General features: G+C 37.9%; 1 protein-coding gene across 2 annotated transcripts in view; it reads right to left on the bottom strand.

The window, feature by feature from the left end:
* PTPRO (protein tyrosine phosphatase, receptor type O) overlaps positions 1 to 15307 on the bottom strand; it is a 271545-nt gene that overhangs the window by 22803 nt on the left and 233435 nt on the right. For both annotated transcript variants that reach the window (XM_025403255.1, XM_025403256.1), the window contains 2 exons: positions 10583 to 10618; positions 6738 to 6819 (listed from right to left, as the gene is read on the bottom strand). In XM_025403255.1, coding sequence (XP_025259040.1) covers positions 6738 to 6819; positions 10583 to 10618 — 118 coding nt within the window. The remainder of the gene's footprint in view (positions 1 to 6737; positions 6820 to 10582; positions 10619 to 15307) is intronic.

Below are 15307 nucleotides of genomic sequence, written 5' to 3'. Positions count from 1 at the left end.
ACATGTGGAAACTGACTAAACTGATAGAACTTTAATTGTGTGTTGCCTTCCTGCTGTAAATACTCTAAGTTGATAAGAGAGGTTTAATTGGCTGAACACTGTAAGTGGAAGTTGCCAAAGTTGAATTGCAGCAAAGCGGGAACTGCATGTAAACACAATATGCTTAGCAGCCTTTGTAATTTAGCCTGTCACTAAGTGGAAAATAAAATATTAAGTTTCCAGTTCAGCAGCTTTGAAGTTATTTTCTTTCCAACCATATGGAAATTCCATTGGCTTAAATCTTTATGAAGACAAAGTATGGAGTGATAAACCTGAAACCCACATCAATCATTTTTGAATTTTCTTTTGTCAGTTTTGTTTCTAAATATAATTTATCACCCTTTTTTTCTAGGCTATACAGTCATCTGTAGTGGGTTGATTGGTGATCCCCAATAAGATACGTCTATGTCCTAACCCCTAGAACCTGTGAATGTGGTCTCATTTGGAGAAAGTGTCTTTGCAGTTGTAATTAAGTTAAAGAACTTGAGATGAGATCATCCTGGAGTAGAGGAAAAGGAATGTAAAGATGGAGACAGATCAGAGTTATGCAGATGCAAGCCAAGGAGTCACTGCGGCCAACGGAAGCTGAAAGAGGCAAAGAAAAATTCTTCCCTAGAGCCTTAAGGGGAGTATGGCCCGCTGACACTTTGATTTTTGAATTCTGGCTCTGCAATTGTGAGAATAAATTTCTGCTGTTTTAAACTACCACAACTGTGGTAATTTGTTATGGCAGCCATAGGAACTAATATGGTCACCCAAACCCAATAGCAGGCTACGTTTTGTTTGCTGTGTTTGAAGCATACGGGTCTTGGAAAGCAAAGCACAAGCATATACATTATATTAGTTGACTTGGGCTGCCATAACAAAACACTAGAGAGTGGTGGTTTAAACAGTAGAGATTTATGTCTCACAGTTCTAGAGGTTGCGAAGTCCAAGATCAAGATGCCAACAAGGTAGATTTCATTCATAGGCATCTTGTCTTGGCTAATCCTGAGACAGTCAGGTAGGAGGGGGTTCTTGGAGAAATTCCAACTAGCCTGCTGACAGAGGTAGAGCCTTGGGAAGTTCACCATGTTTGCAGTGGGGAAGGAGCCTGGTCTCTCCTCTTCCTGTGTGGAACCTGAGATTCAAGCTGCCGGTGGGAAGTGCTCTAGCAGGGACTCCAGCCTAGTGAGAGTCCCTGTTTCTCCCTTTTCTTCCTTTTCACCCAATAAAACCCTGTTTTACTCACCCTCCAAACAGCCTGTGACCTAAATTTTCATGGCTGTGGGATGGACAAGGACCTCATCTTTAGCTGAACTAAGGAAAAGTCCTGCAACAATCCCACCATGAAGTCCTCACCCTCATGAGCTCATCTCATCCTAATTACTTAGCAAGGGCTCCATCTCCAAATACCATTGCTTTGGGGGTTAGGGATTAAACATAGGAATTTTGGGGGGTCACAAATATTCAGCCCATAACCTGCAACATCATCTTCTGAGGACAGCACAATCTGTATTCTGGTCTTAGGGTTTGTAACAGTGTCAGTTTGCTTTTGGTGTTTGCTTTGGGATAGGTTGGACATCAGAGCCAGATGAACTAGACTACTAGATTACTTGTCTGTAGGCATGGAAAAAGTGAAGAAAAACAATGTGCCAGTGGTGTTGACAGAAGAAGTTCCATGTATAGCAAGTAAATTCTACTACCAGAAATCAAAGGTCACCTCTTGTGAACTGCACAGCCAGTTCTGTAGCTTGTTTTCCTGTTTGTTTGTTTGTTTTTTATCTTTGCAGCCACATGTCTGAACAGAGATGGTGAGGGCCTTTACTAGTATCCTGATCAAACACTAAGTACAGACATTAATAGCAGAATGAGCAACATGTGATATGTCTTCCGGACTCTCACATTTCGGTTATAAAGTCTGGTTCTTCAAAATCTTTCCCATGTGAAACATAAAAAATGAGGAACCTGTTTTAATCCCTGGGTCCCAAGGCTTTTAAAGGAAAGGTGTATATTTTTATCAGAAGGATAATCAATCTTTCTAGCAGATTTAAAATCAGATTCAGAGGAAAGAAGAAATTTATTCAGTAAACACAAATTAGTAACTCATATAGCTTCATGTATGACTTACAGCTGTATTGGTAGTATATGTAAATCCAGACATTGGTTTCAATTTGCAAAATGCTTATAAATGATGTAATTTCTCAATGCAAATGGGATATTTCAATGTCAGCATAAAAATGAATACAAATACTAGGCATTAATATAAACAGAACAAGTAAAAGTTCAGCTGCTGGAATTATCTAGACCAAGGTGATTCGGTCATCTCATACCCTCTTGAATTCTCATTAGAGCTAGGAGCATTTTTTTCCTTAAGCCTCAATTAGCTATCAATATATTTCAAGAAAATTTGAGGGCTGCCATATGAAAGGTCCAGCATACGCCCTGAAATCAGGCATGGGAGCACAATACTTCTATGAAAATCAGCAAGGAAACCCTGACACTGAGGATGTAGGGGGCAGAATGGGACTGAGGACTGGTAATACCTGAAGTCTGTCAAATGAAGAAGGAAGTAAATTGGACCAGTGGGCCACTGCTTGAGCAAATGTTAGTCCCAAACATACAGTCTAAGCCTGTGACTTAAAACAGAGCTCTAGAGAGTAACTTGTATTTTCCCACCAGAACATGTAAACAATGTCAGGACTTACCACCCAATTAATAACATATATGACAAATAATGTCCTAAGAATAGAAATGTATGAAGAGAGCATCATAATACATAACAATATTAAAGACCTTCAAATCATGGTGTAATGGTTAATTTTATATGTCAACTTGGCCAGGCTATAGTGTCCAGTTGCTTGGCCAAACACCAGTCTGCTGCTGTGAAGGTGTTTTTCTCATATGTGATTAACATTTATGTAAGTAGAGTTTGAGGAAGGCTGATAATGCTACGTAATGTGGCTGGGCCTCATCCAGTCAGTTGAAGGCCTGATGAGAACAGATGGGTCCCACAAGGAGGGAGGAATTCTGCCTCCCCATTGCCCTCAGACTCAAAACTGCAACCTCAACTTTTCCTTGGGTCTCCAGCCTGCCAGCCTGCCATTCAGGTTTCAGACTTGCCAGCCTCCATAACCTCATAAGCCAATACCTTAAAATAGATCTCTCTCTATATAAATCATATTCATTCTATATAAACATCCCATTGGTTTCTCTGGAGAACCCTGACTAATACACATGGGTTATAAAGCTTGGTTGTAGCCTCATCCCATATTTAACCCATATTTCTCAAACACATTTGGTCTAGGACAGTTCTCCATTGTGCAAGACTGCCCCACTCATTGAAGAACATTTAACGCCCTGTCCCTCTTCCATAAAATACTGTTAGCATCCTCCTCCTAAGCTATTATAACAACCAAAAACACTCCCACACATTTTCAGATTTCCTCTGGGGGCTGACTGGTCCTTGTCCAGTTGGGAACCATTGATCTAGTTCAACTTACCCATTTTATACATAAAGAAACTAAGGTGATGAGAAAATGGACTTAAAAAAAGCAGAACATGATTATTTTTAAACACACGGCTTCTGTACAAACTCCAAATAAAACTCCAATATAAAAAAATGAGAAAAAATGGTATTTCATTTGCAGTGCTCGACAAAATGTTAACCTCTTGAATAATAAATCAGCTATTAGAAATCAGTAACAAAATGATGAAGATTATAAGGTACATGAAAATAAAAGAAACAGAGGAAAATGAAGTAACACAAATGAATAATAGTGCTATATGAAGATGATGTAGCTTACTGTTAACAGATGGAAAAGTAATTTCTTTGTAATATTACATTATCAATGATTACAAATATGGATATCTACTGTTTGTATAGTTTTAGGAAGTGGTTAACACGCAAACACTGGGAAAGCTCACTCTACTTACGGGAAATTTACTCAAAATGCAGATTTTGCATATACTTTGCCTGGGCAGTTTCAATCCATAGGAATTACTCCAACAAAGTAGTTGGATAAATTGAAACTTATACATGAGCATGTTCACTACATAAAAAATCTGTAGGTAATACATCATCCCCCCCAACTCGTTATGTATCAATTGGTTAAGAAAAAAACATGTTTTTTAAAATGTTAATAATTAGCAGCCACACTGTAGTGAGGATTCAGGTTTTTAGATTCCTAGTTTAGCACATTCCTGACTCCCTTATAAATCCTATGAAGTCAGGCTAAATGTATTCATTTATCCATTGAATGTATAGAAGCTCTCAGCATATTATAAATTGAACATTTAGCACATACAATTTATAATTCTGCTTTCACAGTTTTGTGATATCTAAAGACAGCATGCTCATCACTTATTGCCTGGTTCTCCCAATACCTTCTGTTTATTGGGAGATAATGCCCTTCTTAGGTTTTGCTACTTGACCACATGGTTCTAGTTAGAGATTCTGTGCATCTGCCCTCTCTGGCTGTGATTGGTTTGAATGGGCACCATGACACAGGCTTGTCCATCAAAATCCTCCCCTGTTAATTTTCAAACTACAAACAAGAGAGATAATAGTTCCCTTTGGAAACCATGGAAACAAAAGGCTGTGGTGCTCAAAGGTTGTTGTTGGCTGCTTTTCACTATGAAAAAGAGGTTGGGCTGGGCATTGTGGCTGACGGCTGTAATCCCAGCACTTTGGGAGGCCGAGGCAGCTAGATCACAAAGTAAGGAGTTCGATACCAGCCTGGCCAATATGGTAAAACCCTGTCTCTACTAAAAATACAAAAGTTAGCCAGACATGGTAGCGGGGACCTGTAGGCCCAGCTACTCGAGAGGCTGAGGCAGGAGAACTGCTTGAACCCGGGAGGCGGAGCTTGCAGTGAGCCGAGATCGTGCGACTGCACTCCAGCCTGGGCAACAGAGCGAGACTCTGTCTCAAAAAAAAAAAAGAAAAGAAAAGAAAAGAAAAAGAGCTCGGTGTTCAGTGAAACAAAGTGAAACCAAGGCAGAGAGAGAAATAGAGGGGCCTCTGCAGGGCTCTAGTCCCTGGCTCCAGTCATCCCTGAAACTTTGCTGCTTCCCTCTCCGTGGTTTAACTACTCAACCCTTTCTTTGATTGTGTGAGATACCTTAGTATCCTTTGAATAAACCCCCTTTCCTTTAGTCTAAACTAGTTTGTGCTATGTTTTTGTCACTCACAACTAAAAGAATATGTTTACTGGAAAATGACTTGTTGAATTTTTTATAATCATACAATTCAGAAACAGTGATAGTTACACTTGGGTTTCAAGACATAAACTGTGAGTTGCCAGCGGAGGTAATGATCCTAGCTGTGCCACCAAGGGCATGCAGGAATTAAGAAAATGTGACTTTAATAAGGTTAAAAGTGTAGCTACACCATAATTTCTATCACCATTGTCAGAATCATCTAGCTATTTATTTTCTCAGGTTTGCCTCATGTTTGCTTAGAAAAAATTCCTCCTTTCCTTGATATACTTTCTGAAATGCCATCCTCATCATTCATTTCCAATTCAAATTGAATGTCTTTGAGTATAGCATTTGGTGTAGCATCTATAATTTCCTATGCACCTGCGTGCAATGGATAAGTGAGCAGGCTCTGTGTAGAATTTTTCAGGACACAGGTGGTAGTTAGGGGTCTTTGTATTTGGTGATGTGTAAGATTCTTCTCATCCTCAAATTCACCGTTAGTGTCTCCACACCAGGACCATGATGCTTTTTGCAGACTACAGCTGTCCTTGGCTGATAAGTGGAAAGGAGAAATGATTTTAAAAAATGAAGAAAAAGCAGCTACCTTAGTAGAAAAGAGCACTTAAAAGGCTTTATAAAAAAAACAAAAAAACTGAAGAATTTAGAAAAATCACTTTATCTTCCCCTTTTCCCTGAATCACTGAACACTCAAGCCATGCTATAGAAACCTGAAGGATGGGAGGCCATTTAGACTGTTATGAGCTATAAAATTTGTGGAAAGAAAAAGTGAGAACTAATTATCTTCCCCCACACTGCTGAGATCTTAGACTCACTTCCATCTCTTCTGACACATGGTTTTAGATCCAAAGAAATATGTGTCCTTCAGAAAAAAAAGAGATGTTGGCAATCTTTTTCTTAACACAAATCATGAGTAAATTTATCTTCCCAATTTGTCCAAGGAAAGAAAATAAAACTGCACAAAAATTATTAAGTAGAATGCCAGGAGTCCTACAGTTTGAAAGGCCCCACTCCAGGATGTTATATGCCCAGGACACAAAGGGGGTCAGTTTTATCCACGATCCGCCCCTACTGTGGCCTAAGAAGCATGAGAAACTCTATAAATCCCCTGAAAGGGAAATTCTGCCTCAGGCTTCATGCCTCAGCTTGCATTTTTCTTCTTGTACTCTCGATTTCCCTGGTTTTCAATGATGACTTCTACTATACCTATGTTTGCCACCTTAGTACCTGCACCTATTCTCTTCTTCCCCTCATTTGTGCCACCTGAGGCCTTGCCCAGTCAGCAAGGATTGACAGCCCTTGCTCTGAACCAGCAGATCAGCACCCCCCACCCCCCCACTCCCCCTTCCCCCCCCACCCCCCGCCCAGGCCAACGCCCTTTTTGTTATGCAAACACATCACAAGCACTGTCAGTGAGCAGGGACTTGATCCCAACACAAAACCCACAATTCCCAGGCCCTTTCCATTACAGAAGGTAGAAAATGCCTTAACCAACTCACCTCAAACTGAAGAGAAAATTTATAGTCAGAGTCTTTGGCCATATCCTTAATATAGGCATCAAAGTCATCCAGTTGAACCGGGCTTTGCCAAACACAAAGAAATATATATACAATTTAAAATTCTTGCTGATAGGTATAATATATTGTTTAATATCATACTTCTTAATTTTCTTGGAGAAAATAGAAGTTTTACTTCTCTAAGGTTAGCACTCACCTTTTTATTATTTTTTTCTTTTTTATAGTTCAAGTTACCAATCCTTAATATATTGCAATTGAAAAGAAGGGCATATATATCCAGCTTCCTTGAGAGGAGAAATCTCTAGATTTTCACTGGACTCTTACTCTAGCAGTACAGTACTATATACATGCATACTCATATAAACATTCCCATATATGTTGCCTCTAGAAAACTCTGGCATATGGAAAATAACAAAGGAATAGATTTCAAAGACCTGTTTCAATTATGGTTTTGCTTTATTGACTGTGTTATCCTAGAGAATCACCTAACTCTTTCAGAGTCAATGTTCTCATCCATAAAATACAATAGTTATAGCTACGAGGTTGACATACGGTATATAAAGAACTTTGTAAGTTTCAACAGCTTTACAAGTATAAGGAATTGTGCTGCTAGCTACAGTCTCTCCAAAGCAGAGGCAGGATCAGTGGGATGAAACTTTTGTCCAGAAAGCTCCCAGGATCTCACTGGAGTGTCGTCTTTAGAGGCTTGCATATCTAGATTCAATCAAGTAACACATCTGAGCTTACGTTTCTGCATCTGCAGCAGCAGTTCTCACTTCGTTTTTTTTAGAATAAGAATCTAATTTTATCTCCTGTAGTTTTCTATAGCTGCTTATCTCCTCTAGAGCCTACCTAAACCACTTTGCTCTCTAAAGTAGCTCTCTGCTTCTGCAGAATGCCACATTCTGTCATCTAACTCAAGCTTTTCCACTTTGGCAGGGTCCTTATAGTTGACCCTTCCCTTGGTCTTGTGGCATGTTACTCAGCCTATATCATCTAACTGTGGTCTTTTTTGTTTTGTTTTGAGACAGAGTCTTGCTCTGTCACCCAAACTGGAGTGTAGTGGCACTATTTAGGCTCACTGCAACTTCTGCCTCCTGGGTTCAAGCGATTCTCCTGCCTCAGCCTCCTGAGTAGCTGGGACTACAGGCAGGTGCCACCATGCCTGGCTAATTTTTGTATTTTTAGTAGAGATTTGGTTTCACCATGTTGTCCAGGGTGGTCTTGAACTCCTGACTTCAAGTGATCCACCTGCCTCGGCCTCCTGAAGTGCTGGGATTACAGGTATGAGCCACTGTGCCCGGCCTAACTGTGGTCTTATGTCCAATTAGCAAATACGTAGTATTTAATAATGCTCATTTAAAGTTGTTGATTAGCTAATCTGATGAATTCATTTATGTTAATATTTTAGTAAATTTTAGAGGGCATTATATCTTCCAGAGAATACTTTAAACTGAAATGTTTTTACGTAATAATAATAACTCATTTATAAAACATGCTACACTTCATAAATATTCACATGCGTTATCTTGCTTAATCGATCCCTGAGGTAGGAACAGACAACATTAGCTCCAAGCTCCAGCTGAGAGAGCCATGGCTAAGAGAGTTAAATGAGTAGCCCAACATCACATGTCTACTAAGCAGTAGAATTCTCACTGGAATCCAGGGAGAGTAAGTCCTAGTTCAAAACTTGTCCCACTTCAAACTTGTTATCCTTCCAAAATAATGGGCTAAAGTTGGGACTCCTCTCCTGGAATGAACTCCCTTAAAATGGCAATCTCTGGCTGGTGTCTTTGGGCTGTGTATTGGCCTTAAAGTTGGATTTAACAACTCTGGCTTTCATCTTGTTACTAGGAAAATGGGCACATGTACACTGAAGGCAAACCAGACAAAGTATTTATGGGTTAAAAGAAGTAAAAGCAAGAAGCAGAGGGAAAAAGAGAGAGAGAGGAAGGAATAGCAAACAGAAGAATGGACATAAGGGAGAACGAGAATGACCAGGAGAAGAAAAAGAAAGCTGGAAGGGAGCAAAGACCAAAAGGACAAATACCTACAGAGGAGAAAGAAAAAGAGGAGGTGAAGGAAAGGAAGGATGGAATGAAGACAAGTGGAGACAGAAAACGGGAACCAGGGGGACACGGTAGTGGTGGGGCATTTGGAGTGAAAGAAAAATGGTAGAGAAGGCAAATAAAAAGGTGAGAGGAAAGCTTCTCAAGAACTGTCTTCTAGAGAAGGAGAGAGGACTCAAAGGAAAATGAGAGGAGGAAGGCGGAAGCTGAATTGATGTGAGTTTTTTTTTTGCGTGTGGGTATGTTCTACCACTCCTAATCTCTACCATATCTTTTGTCTGGGTCTTGCTTCTCCTTCTTTTCTTTGCCTGGGTCTTGGGAGGAGCAAGCCTTGATAGTCTCTCCTTTTTGTCCAAGGACACTATCTTCAAAATGCTCTAGACTCTGCCTCTTTAGCTCACCTGCCAACCCAACTAATAGTTTTTGGTAACAAAGTCTTTCTGTTTCTGTGAAATCATCCCTCCCAGTTGATGGTACCCTCTCCTCTATTCAGTCTGGTCTTATCTTTCCTACATCAGTTGGTATGAGCCAATGGAATGTGTGCTGCTTTGAAATTGACTTAGAGACTGGACACGGTGACTCATGCCTGTAATCCCAGCACTTTGGGAGACTGAGGAGGGTGGATCACATGAGGTCAGGAGTTCTAGACCAGCCTGACCAATATGGTGAAATTTCATCTCTCCTGAAAATACAAAAATTAGCCAGGCATGGTGGCATGTGCCTGTAGTACCAGCTACTCGGGAGGCTGAGGCAGGAGAATCACTTGAACCCGGGAGATGGAGGTCGCAGTGAGCCAAGATTGTGCCACTGCACTCCAGCCTGGGTGACAGAGCGAGGCTTCATCTCAAAAAAATACAATAAAATAAATTTAAAAATAAAAATAAATTAAAAAAATGAAATTGACTTAGAAAAAATTATTCTGTTTTCATATATGCCATAAAATTATATGCCACTCAAGACTGACTAGAAACATTTTTACGTCAACTTTTCTTTTGGATTATGTCATGGATTACTCATGATTTCTTTCCATAAGCATAGATGCCACAGACCTGGCTGGACCCCCTAATTGCCTTCTTGTACTAATTCACCTGTGTTCTATATAGGCAGGTATCAAGAACAAACTCTATATAATGGAAAGTTCCACTCTTCACAGGTAGAAATATAACTAAGAAAAGGCATGGAGGTGATAATCTAATAGGCTTTTGAAATCAACTGGGGGTTAATTTTCACTCACCACAATCGTAATTCTTCTGATTTAATGGTTTAATAGATAAGGAAAACCACAGGCTAGGTTAATTATCTTTTCTATTTATTATACAGGTTTCTTGAGACAGCATTATCAAAGTATTTATTATAATATCAAATAGAGTAAAAGCCTTTTCCTGCAATAAACACAGAATTTCAAAATACTAACAGGATTTTTGAAACTCTTTGATGTAAATATCAGGTTTTCATATACTGTATTTAGAATACCATATTTCCTCCTCCAAGACTTTAAAAATTACTAACGATCCACTCTCTCAGATTTGAAATGATAAACATTATCCTTATTTCTGATGTGATTTCTGTGATACACTTTTCTAGTGGCCACTGCCACTCAGGCATAAACGACCGATACATTACTGTGCTTAGCTATCATAATATGCATTTGCCTCTTTCTTAAGCATCTCTTCTATTTGAAGACAAACAATCTTTAATTGGAACATTAAGATTACTATAACAAACATCCTTTTAAATGACATAGTAAGAAAAACTTACTTTGTCAGTTTCCTCTTCTTTAAACCGTTTTTACTCCTAATAATTAAAAAAGAAAAGACAAATTTATCTGGGCAAAAGAACTGATTAACATAATAATTAAACTTGAAGAGCTTTAAATAATTACATCAGGTACCTCAGTTTTATTTAATTTTCATGAAACACACATCAGGTTTGTTTAATTACTTTTCCTTACATGAGAAGATAATAATAATTTCAGATTCATTTTTTAAAACTCTACTAGATTGCATGAACATATCTGCACTTTATACTTTCCATTTGCCAAGAACTGAGTTCTAGAAATGAAATTTTTAACTGCTGTCAATTAAGTTGCTAGAGCAGTTTGTAAATGTCTAGAAGTATTTATCTACCACCTGCACACTCCAGTTTCTACAGGCAGGAAGGAAGAATTGGGGAATGAAATGGAGAACTAATAAAGAGAGGGTGGAATGTTGTTTTCTTAATTAAAGACTAAAATAACTTTTTCTGACATTTTTCTTTGGGGATGTGAATGTGTGCTGTCAGTGTGGACATGTATCTTATACAATTCTACTATGGCATTGTTTTTATTTCATCTTGAACTAATTTTTAAGCTATCTGAAGAACTGGACCTATTCCTGCTTGCTCTTCATCATTACTAGTCTATAAGCTGAAACACAAGAAATGCTAATGCATGCTTTAGTTAGTTATATTTGTTTGGGGGATAATTACGGTAATGGTTTTCACCCAACCAAGTAAGATAACTCACCTAAGTTATCTAAAGCTAACAGTATCTATCGAAGCACTTTGTGATTTTATTCTTATTGTCTTCTATAAATAATAAATGTTGAAACATGATTGATTGTATGAATGACATTATAGCAAACTTTTTGTAAGTAATTCTCAGAGGTCTTTACATAATTTTGATGGAAGCCCCCGCTTTTCAGAAAATAAACAGTCTATAGTAAATAACCAGTTGTAATCTTAGTACTTTAATGTGTCCAAATATTTATTTATATTTACAATTATGAATGTTTGGATATCTCCACTTCCTGAAAGCTTTTAGCAGGATGAAGCACTACTTTGTGCTTTCACAGCACTTTGCAAATGGAGAGTTTCTCACATTGTGTGACTGTTAGTTGCAGGTACACTCACTTTATAACTTCCCCCCAGGGCTGAGCATCGTTAATGAAACACATAGTGGGTGGTCAATAAACGCTTATTCAGTTGAACTGAAACAAAATATCTCTGCCATGTTACCCTCAGAATTTCACTTAATGATTCCTTTAACAATTGAGTACTAGACTTGGGCTTGTGATGTTCTGATTGAAAAGATGGGACTTGTGGATGAAGAGAAAGTCATGCAGGTCAGGAAATGTAGGAACACATCCATGAAGGCAAGTGGTGTTTGTGGTTTTCAGGTAGCTTTAATTTCCTCCCACTGCTAAGTGAAAACAATCCATTCAATGGTTCCTGTTCTATTTTTTCCTCCCTCATCCTCTTTGTCTTCCATACCTGACATTTAGAGGGAAAAATCAGTCCAGTTTTTACTCTGCCTCTCCCTGATCCCCTCAAAAAACACTGTCATGTTGGACATAGCTGTATATTATAGACGTTTGGGAACCTAAAGGAATATTTATTGATAGTGTTTTTTATTCAGCCCCATGATGGTAATTTAGTTAGTTTTAGGAATTCCATATTTACTTCTTGTAGTAAGTGCCAATTACTTTAGTGCTTTCGGAAAGCAGAATGTCAGCGGAGATGACTAACAGCTCTGGTAAAGTCAGGAGGCTGCCAACATATTTTGTGATCAGGAGTGAACAAAAAAATACTTTCCTATCCAAACAGGCTTTAAAGGAAACTAGGAAGTAACAAATGTATGTAAGAGGGTAACACTGAATAAATTCAGTGCTGAAATATTAAGCTGCTACTACTCGGCAGCTGTGTACTGTGTAGAAACTTGATTCATAGAGGAGAGACACATTTTTTTCTTTCAATCGCATTCATTATTGAATGAACTTTCAATATAATGTATAATTATACTACGTTTTGTTTGACATATCATATACTTATTGGCATAAGTAATCATGATTTGTATACAATTTGCATTGTTCTATTTAGATCTTGCTGATTCCAAAGAGTTTCTGTATCCTAAGGCTGTGGAACATGACAGGATTGAATTATGAAACTCCACAGCAACACTGATCAAATGTTCCTATATTTTCAATTGCTGTGCTAATTCCAAGACTAAAACAAGATAAAACCAGGGGAAAATTCATGCAGATTAAGACTTTGCTAGCAATTTTAACTTAAGCACATTCTGGAAGGAGCCAATATGTGCACATGTTACAGTGACGATTTTGTGGGACATGTAGGGTATCGCCTTTTCATTGCAAAAGATTTTCCAAATCAATAAATAACCCCCATCAGACATACATACAGCATATATGCATAGACGATTGTGCACTTGTAATTTTTTCTCTTTCACTTATAGTAGGAAGGTTCAAAATCCTAATGACTTCAAAAGTTAAGATACATTCTGCATAAGTTAGTCATGGTTATGACAGTCTTGGAAAGCCATCCACACTGCAATTCATTCCAAAAAAGCAATAGCAAGGACATGGGATTTATAATGGTTGAAATAAGACAAAACAAAACTCTAAAAGTCTCCAATTTTGTAAGTGCTGCTTACTCTTTGATGAGATAAGCAGAAACCATCCCCAAATCTTAAAAAGAACTTTAGGATTATATCATTCTTCAAATAGAACATGCAATCACCATGAGTAAAGCTGAGCATTTTCAACTAAATGCCACTTATTGCTTAAAATGCCAACTGCTTAGGATTGAGAACAAGCAGATGAATACCTGAGTAAAGCATGAGGGTCGTTATGGCAGGTTAAAAAAAAAAAAGGACTTAACACTAAATCTAGATATAGCTAGTTCGACTTAGATGATTTCTTTCAATAGGAAACATACGCTAAGTTATGAAAGTCAGAAATCCTTGCAGAACACAATCCTGAGACTAACCTAACTGGGCACTGGTGCTCCACACTGATTCTGCTACCACCCCAGGAAAAGATTCGAGCAACACTATGAGAGAGAGAAAGAGTTTTTTTGATTTCCAAACAAACCACTAGTGACATCAGATGGGTTTTAGAAAATCAACAGGAATATATATTTCCAAGAAATCGACAGTTTAGAAAGGAAGTTGGACAGTGTGTTAGGCAGTGTGCATCAGGGGAGATGGCTCTGTTATTAACAGCTGTTGTTAACAGGGTAGGTGAAATCTGAAGACAAACACATCATTAGGAGGATTAAAAATGACTCTTTAGCCAATGAAAGCAGGGGAAAATAACCACAAGTTATTAGATGAAGCAAACAGGGAATTGGAGTGGTTGTGTGAGTAGAAGCTGTATTTCAATGAGCAGGGAATATGAATTTCACTTCTTTTGTATCTGGCATTGTACAAAAGGGCTGAGAACATAGTTTATATCCAGTATGTTTTCACTAGTTGGTATGTGTGAAATTTACTGAAGTGACAGAAAGCGTGGAGCTCTATGTTTTACCTTCTCTTCTCACCTGGAGACAACCATTTACAGTTTCAAGATGATTCTTCTAAAAATTCCTGAAGGGTATTTTCTCCCCATAAGTTGGATTTCATGCTATTTGATTGGTACTATAAATAGCAGACCTTGTGAGGGTTGCTGAAATTTGAAGATATGTTCATCAACGAGACCTATTAAGGAATACCTGCTTACTAGCACACGCCTACCTTACAGAAGCTTAAAAATGAGCTGTGAAAAATGAGAAAATCTCAGAGAATTAAGCAAGGAAATGATCTATGCATCTTTCTTTCATTTTATTTGCAATCTGGGATACTTTATGGGTGTTTGCTATCAGTATTTTAACAATAGGCACACTATTTGAGGATGATTAGTAGATGTTCAGTTAAAAGTAAATGTATATTTTGAAGGTCGAAATGGAATTTGTGTGTGCTATTCATACCTGAAAACTATTTGATGTCAAATACTGAAAATATGGAGTTGACTGTGCTGAAGCCCTGTACTAAAAACCATAATAACAACGAACTTAGAATAACAGTGAATGGGTCCTCAGCATCTAGCACATTCCTTTGACTTAATTACTTATACATCATGTCTACTTTGTTTCAAAAGCTTTCCTCTAGTCTCTTTTTTTAAAAGAAGATATGAATTCTGGAATTAACAGTCTCTATTTTGAGGAAATCCTTTTTTATGTTTCTTCCAGTGCAACTTGAAATCCTAAATTCTGCCAGCCGTATTTATTCTGTCCTTGGAGGAGCTGAAGAATATTTGGTCAATTGTCTTTTTGAATAAATAAATGCTCCAGATTGCTCATACCCACACCACCACCCCATAAGCTATTTTTTTTCCAGTCTATGAGATATTTTTATTGTTTTCTTCTGAGACCTTTTCAAGTTGTCCACATTTATGGATCTGTCTATACATAATTTAGTACCTAAACACTAGGTATTAATATTTAAGGACAATGACTTTTTTTTTTTGTCAGTTCCCTGGGAAACCGCTACCTTTTATCTTATAGCACAGGAGAAGAAATAGTTCTTGATTCTTTAGTCTCAGAATTCAAGGTTACTATTATTATTACCTATTAAAAAGTCAAAAGGAACACTTCAAGATTTGATCATTAAAATGATCTAGAAATTAAAGAAAATAAGAAATTAAAGGAGTCTGCTCTTTACAGAGGAAAGAA

The sequence above is a fragment of the Theropithecus gelada genome, chromosome 11 (genome assembly GCF_003255815.1).
Source record: "Theropithecus gelada isolate Dixy chromosome 11, Tgel_1.0, whole genome shotgun sequence".
Classification (NCBI taxonomy): domain Eukaryota; kingdom Metazoa; phylum Chordata; class Mammalia; order Primates; family Cercopithecidae; genus Theropithecus; species Theropithecus gelada.
This window is presented reverse-complemented; position numbering and strand designations above follow the sequence as displayed.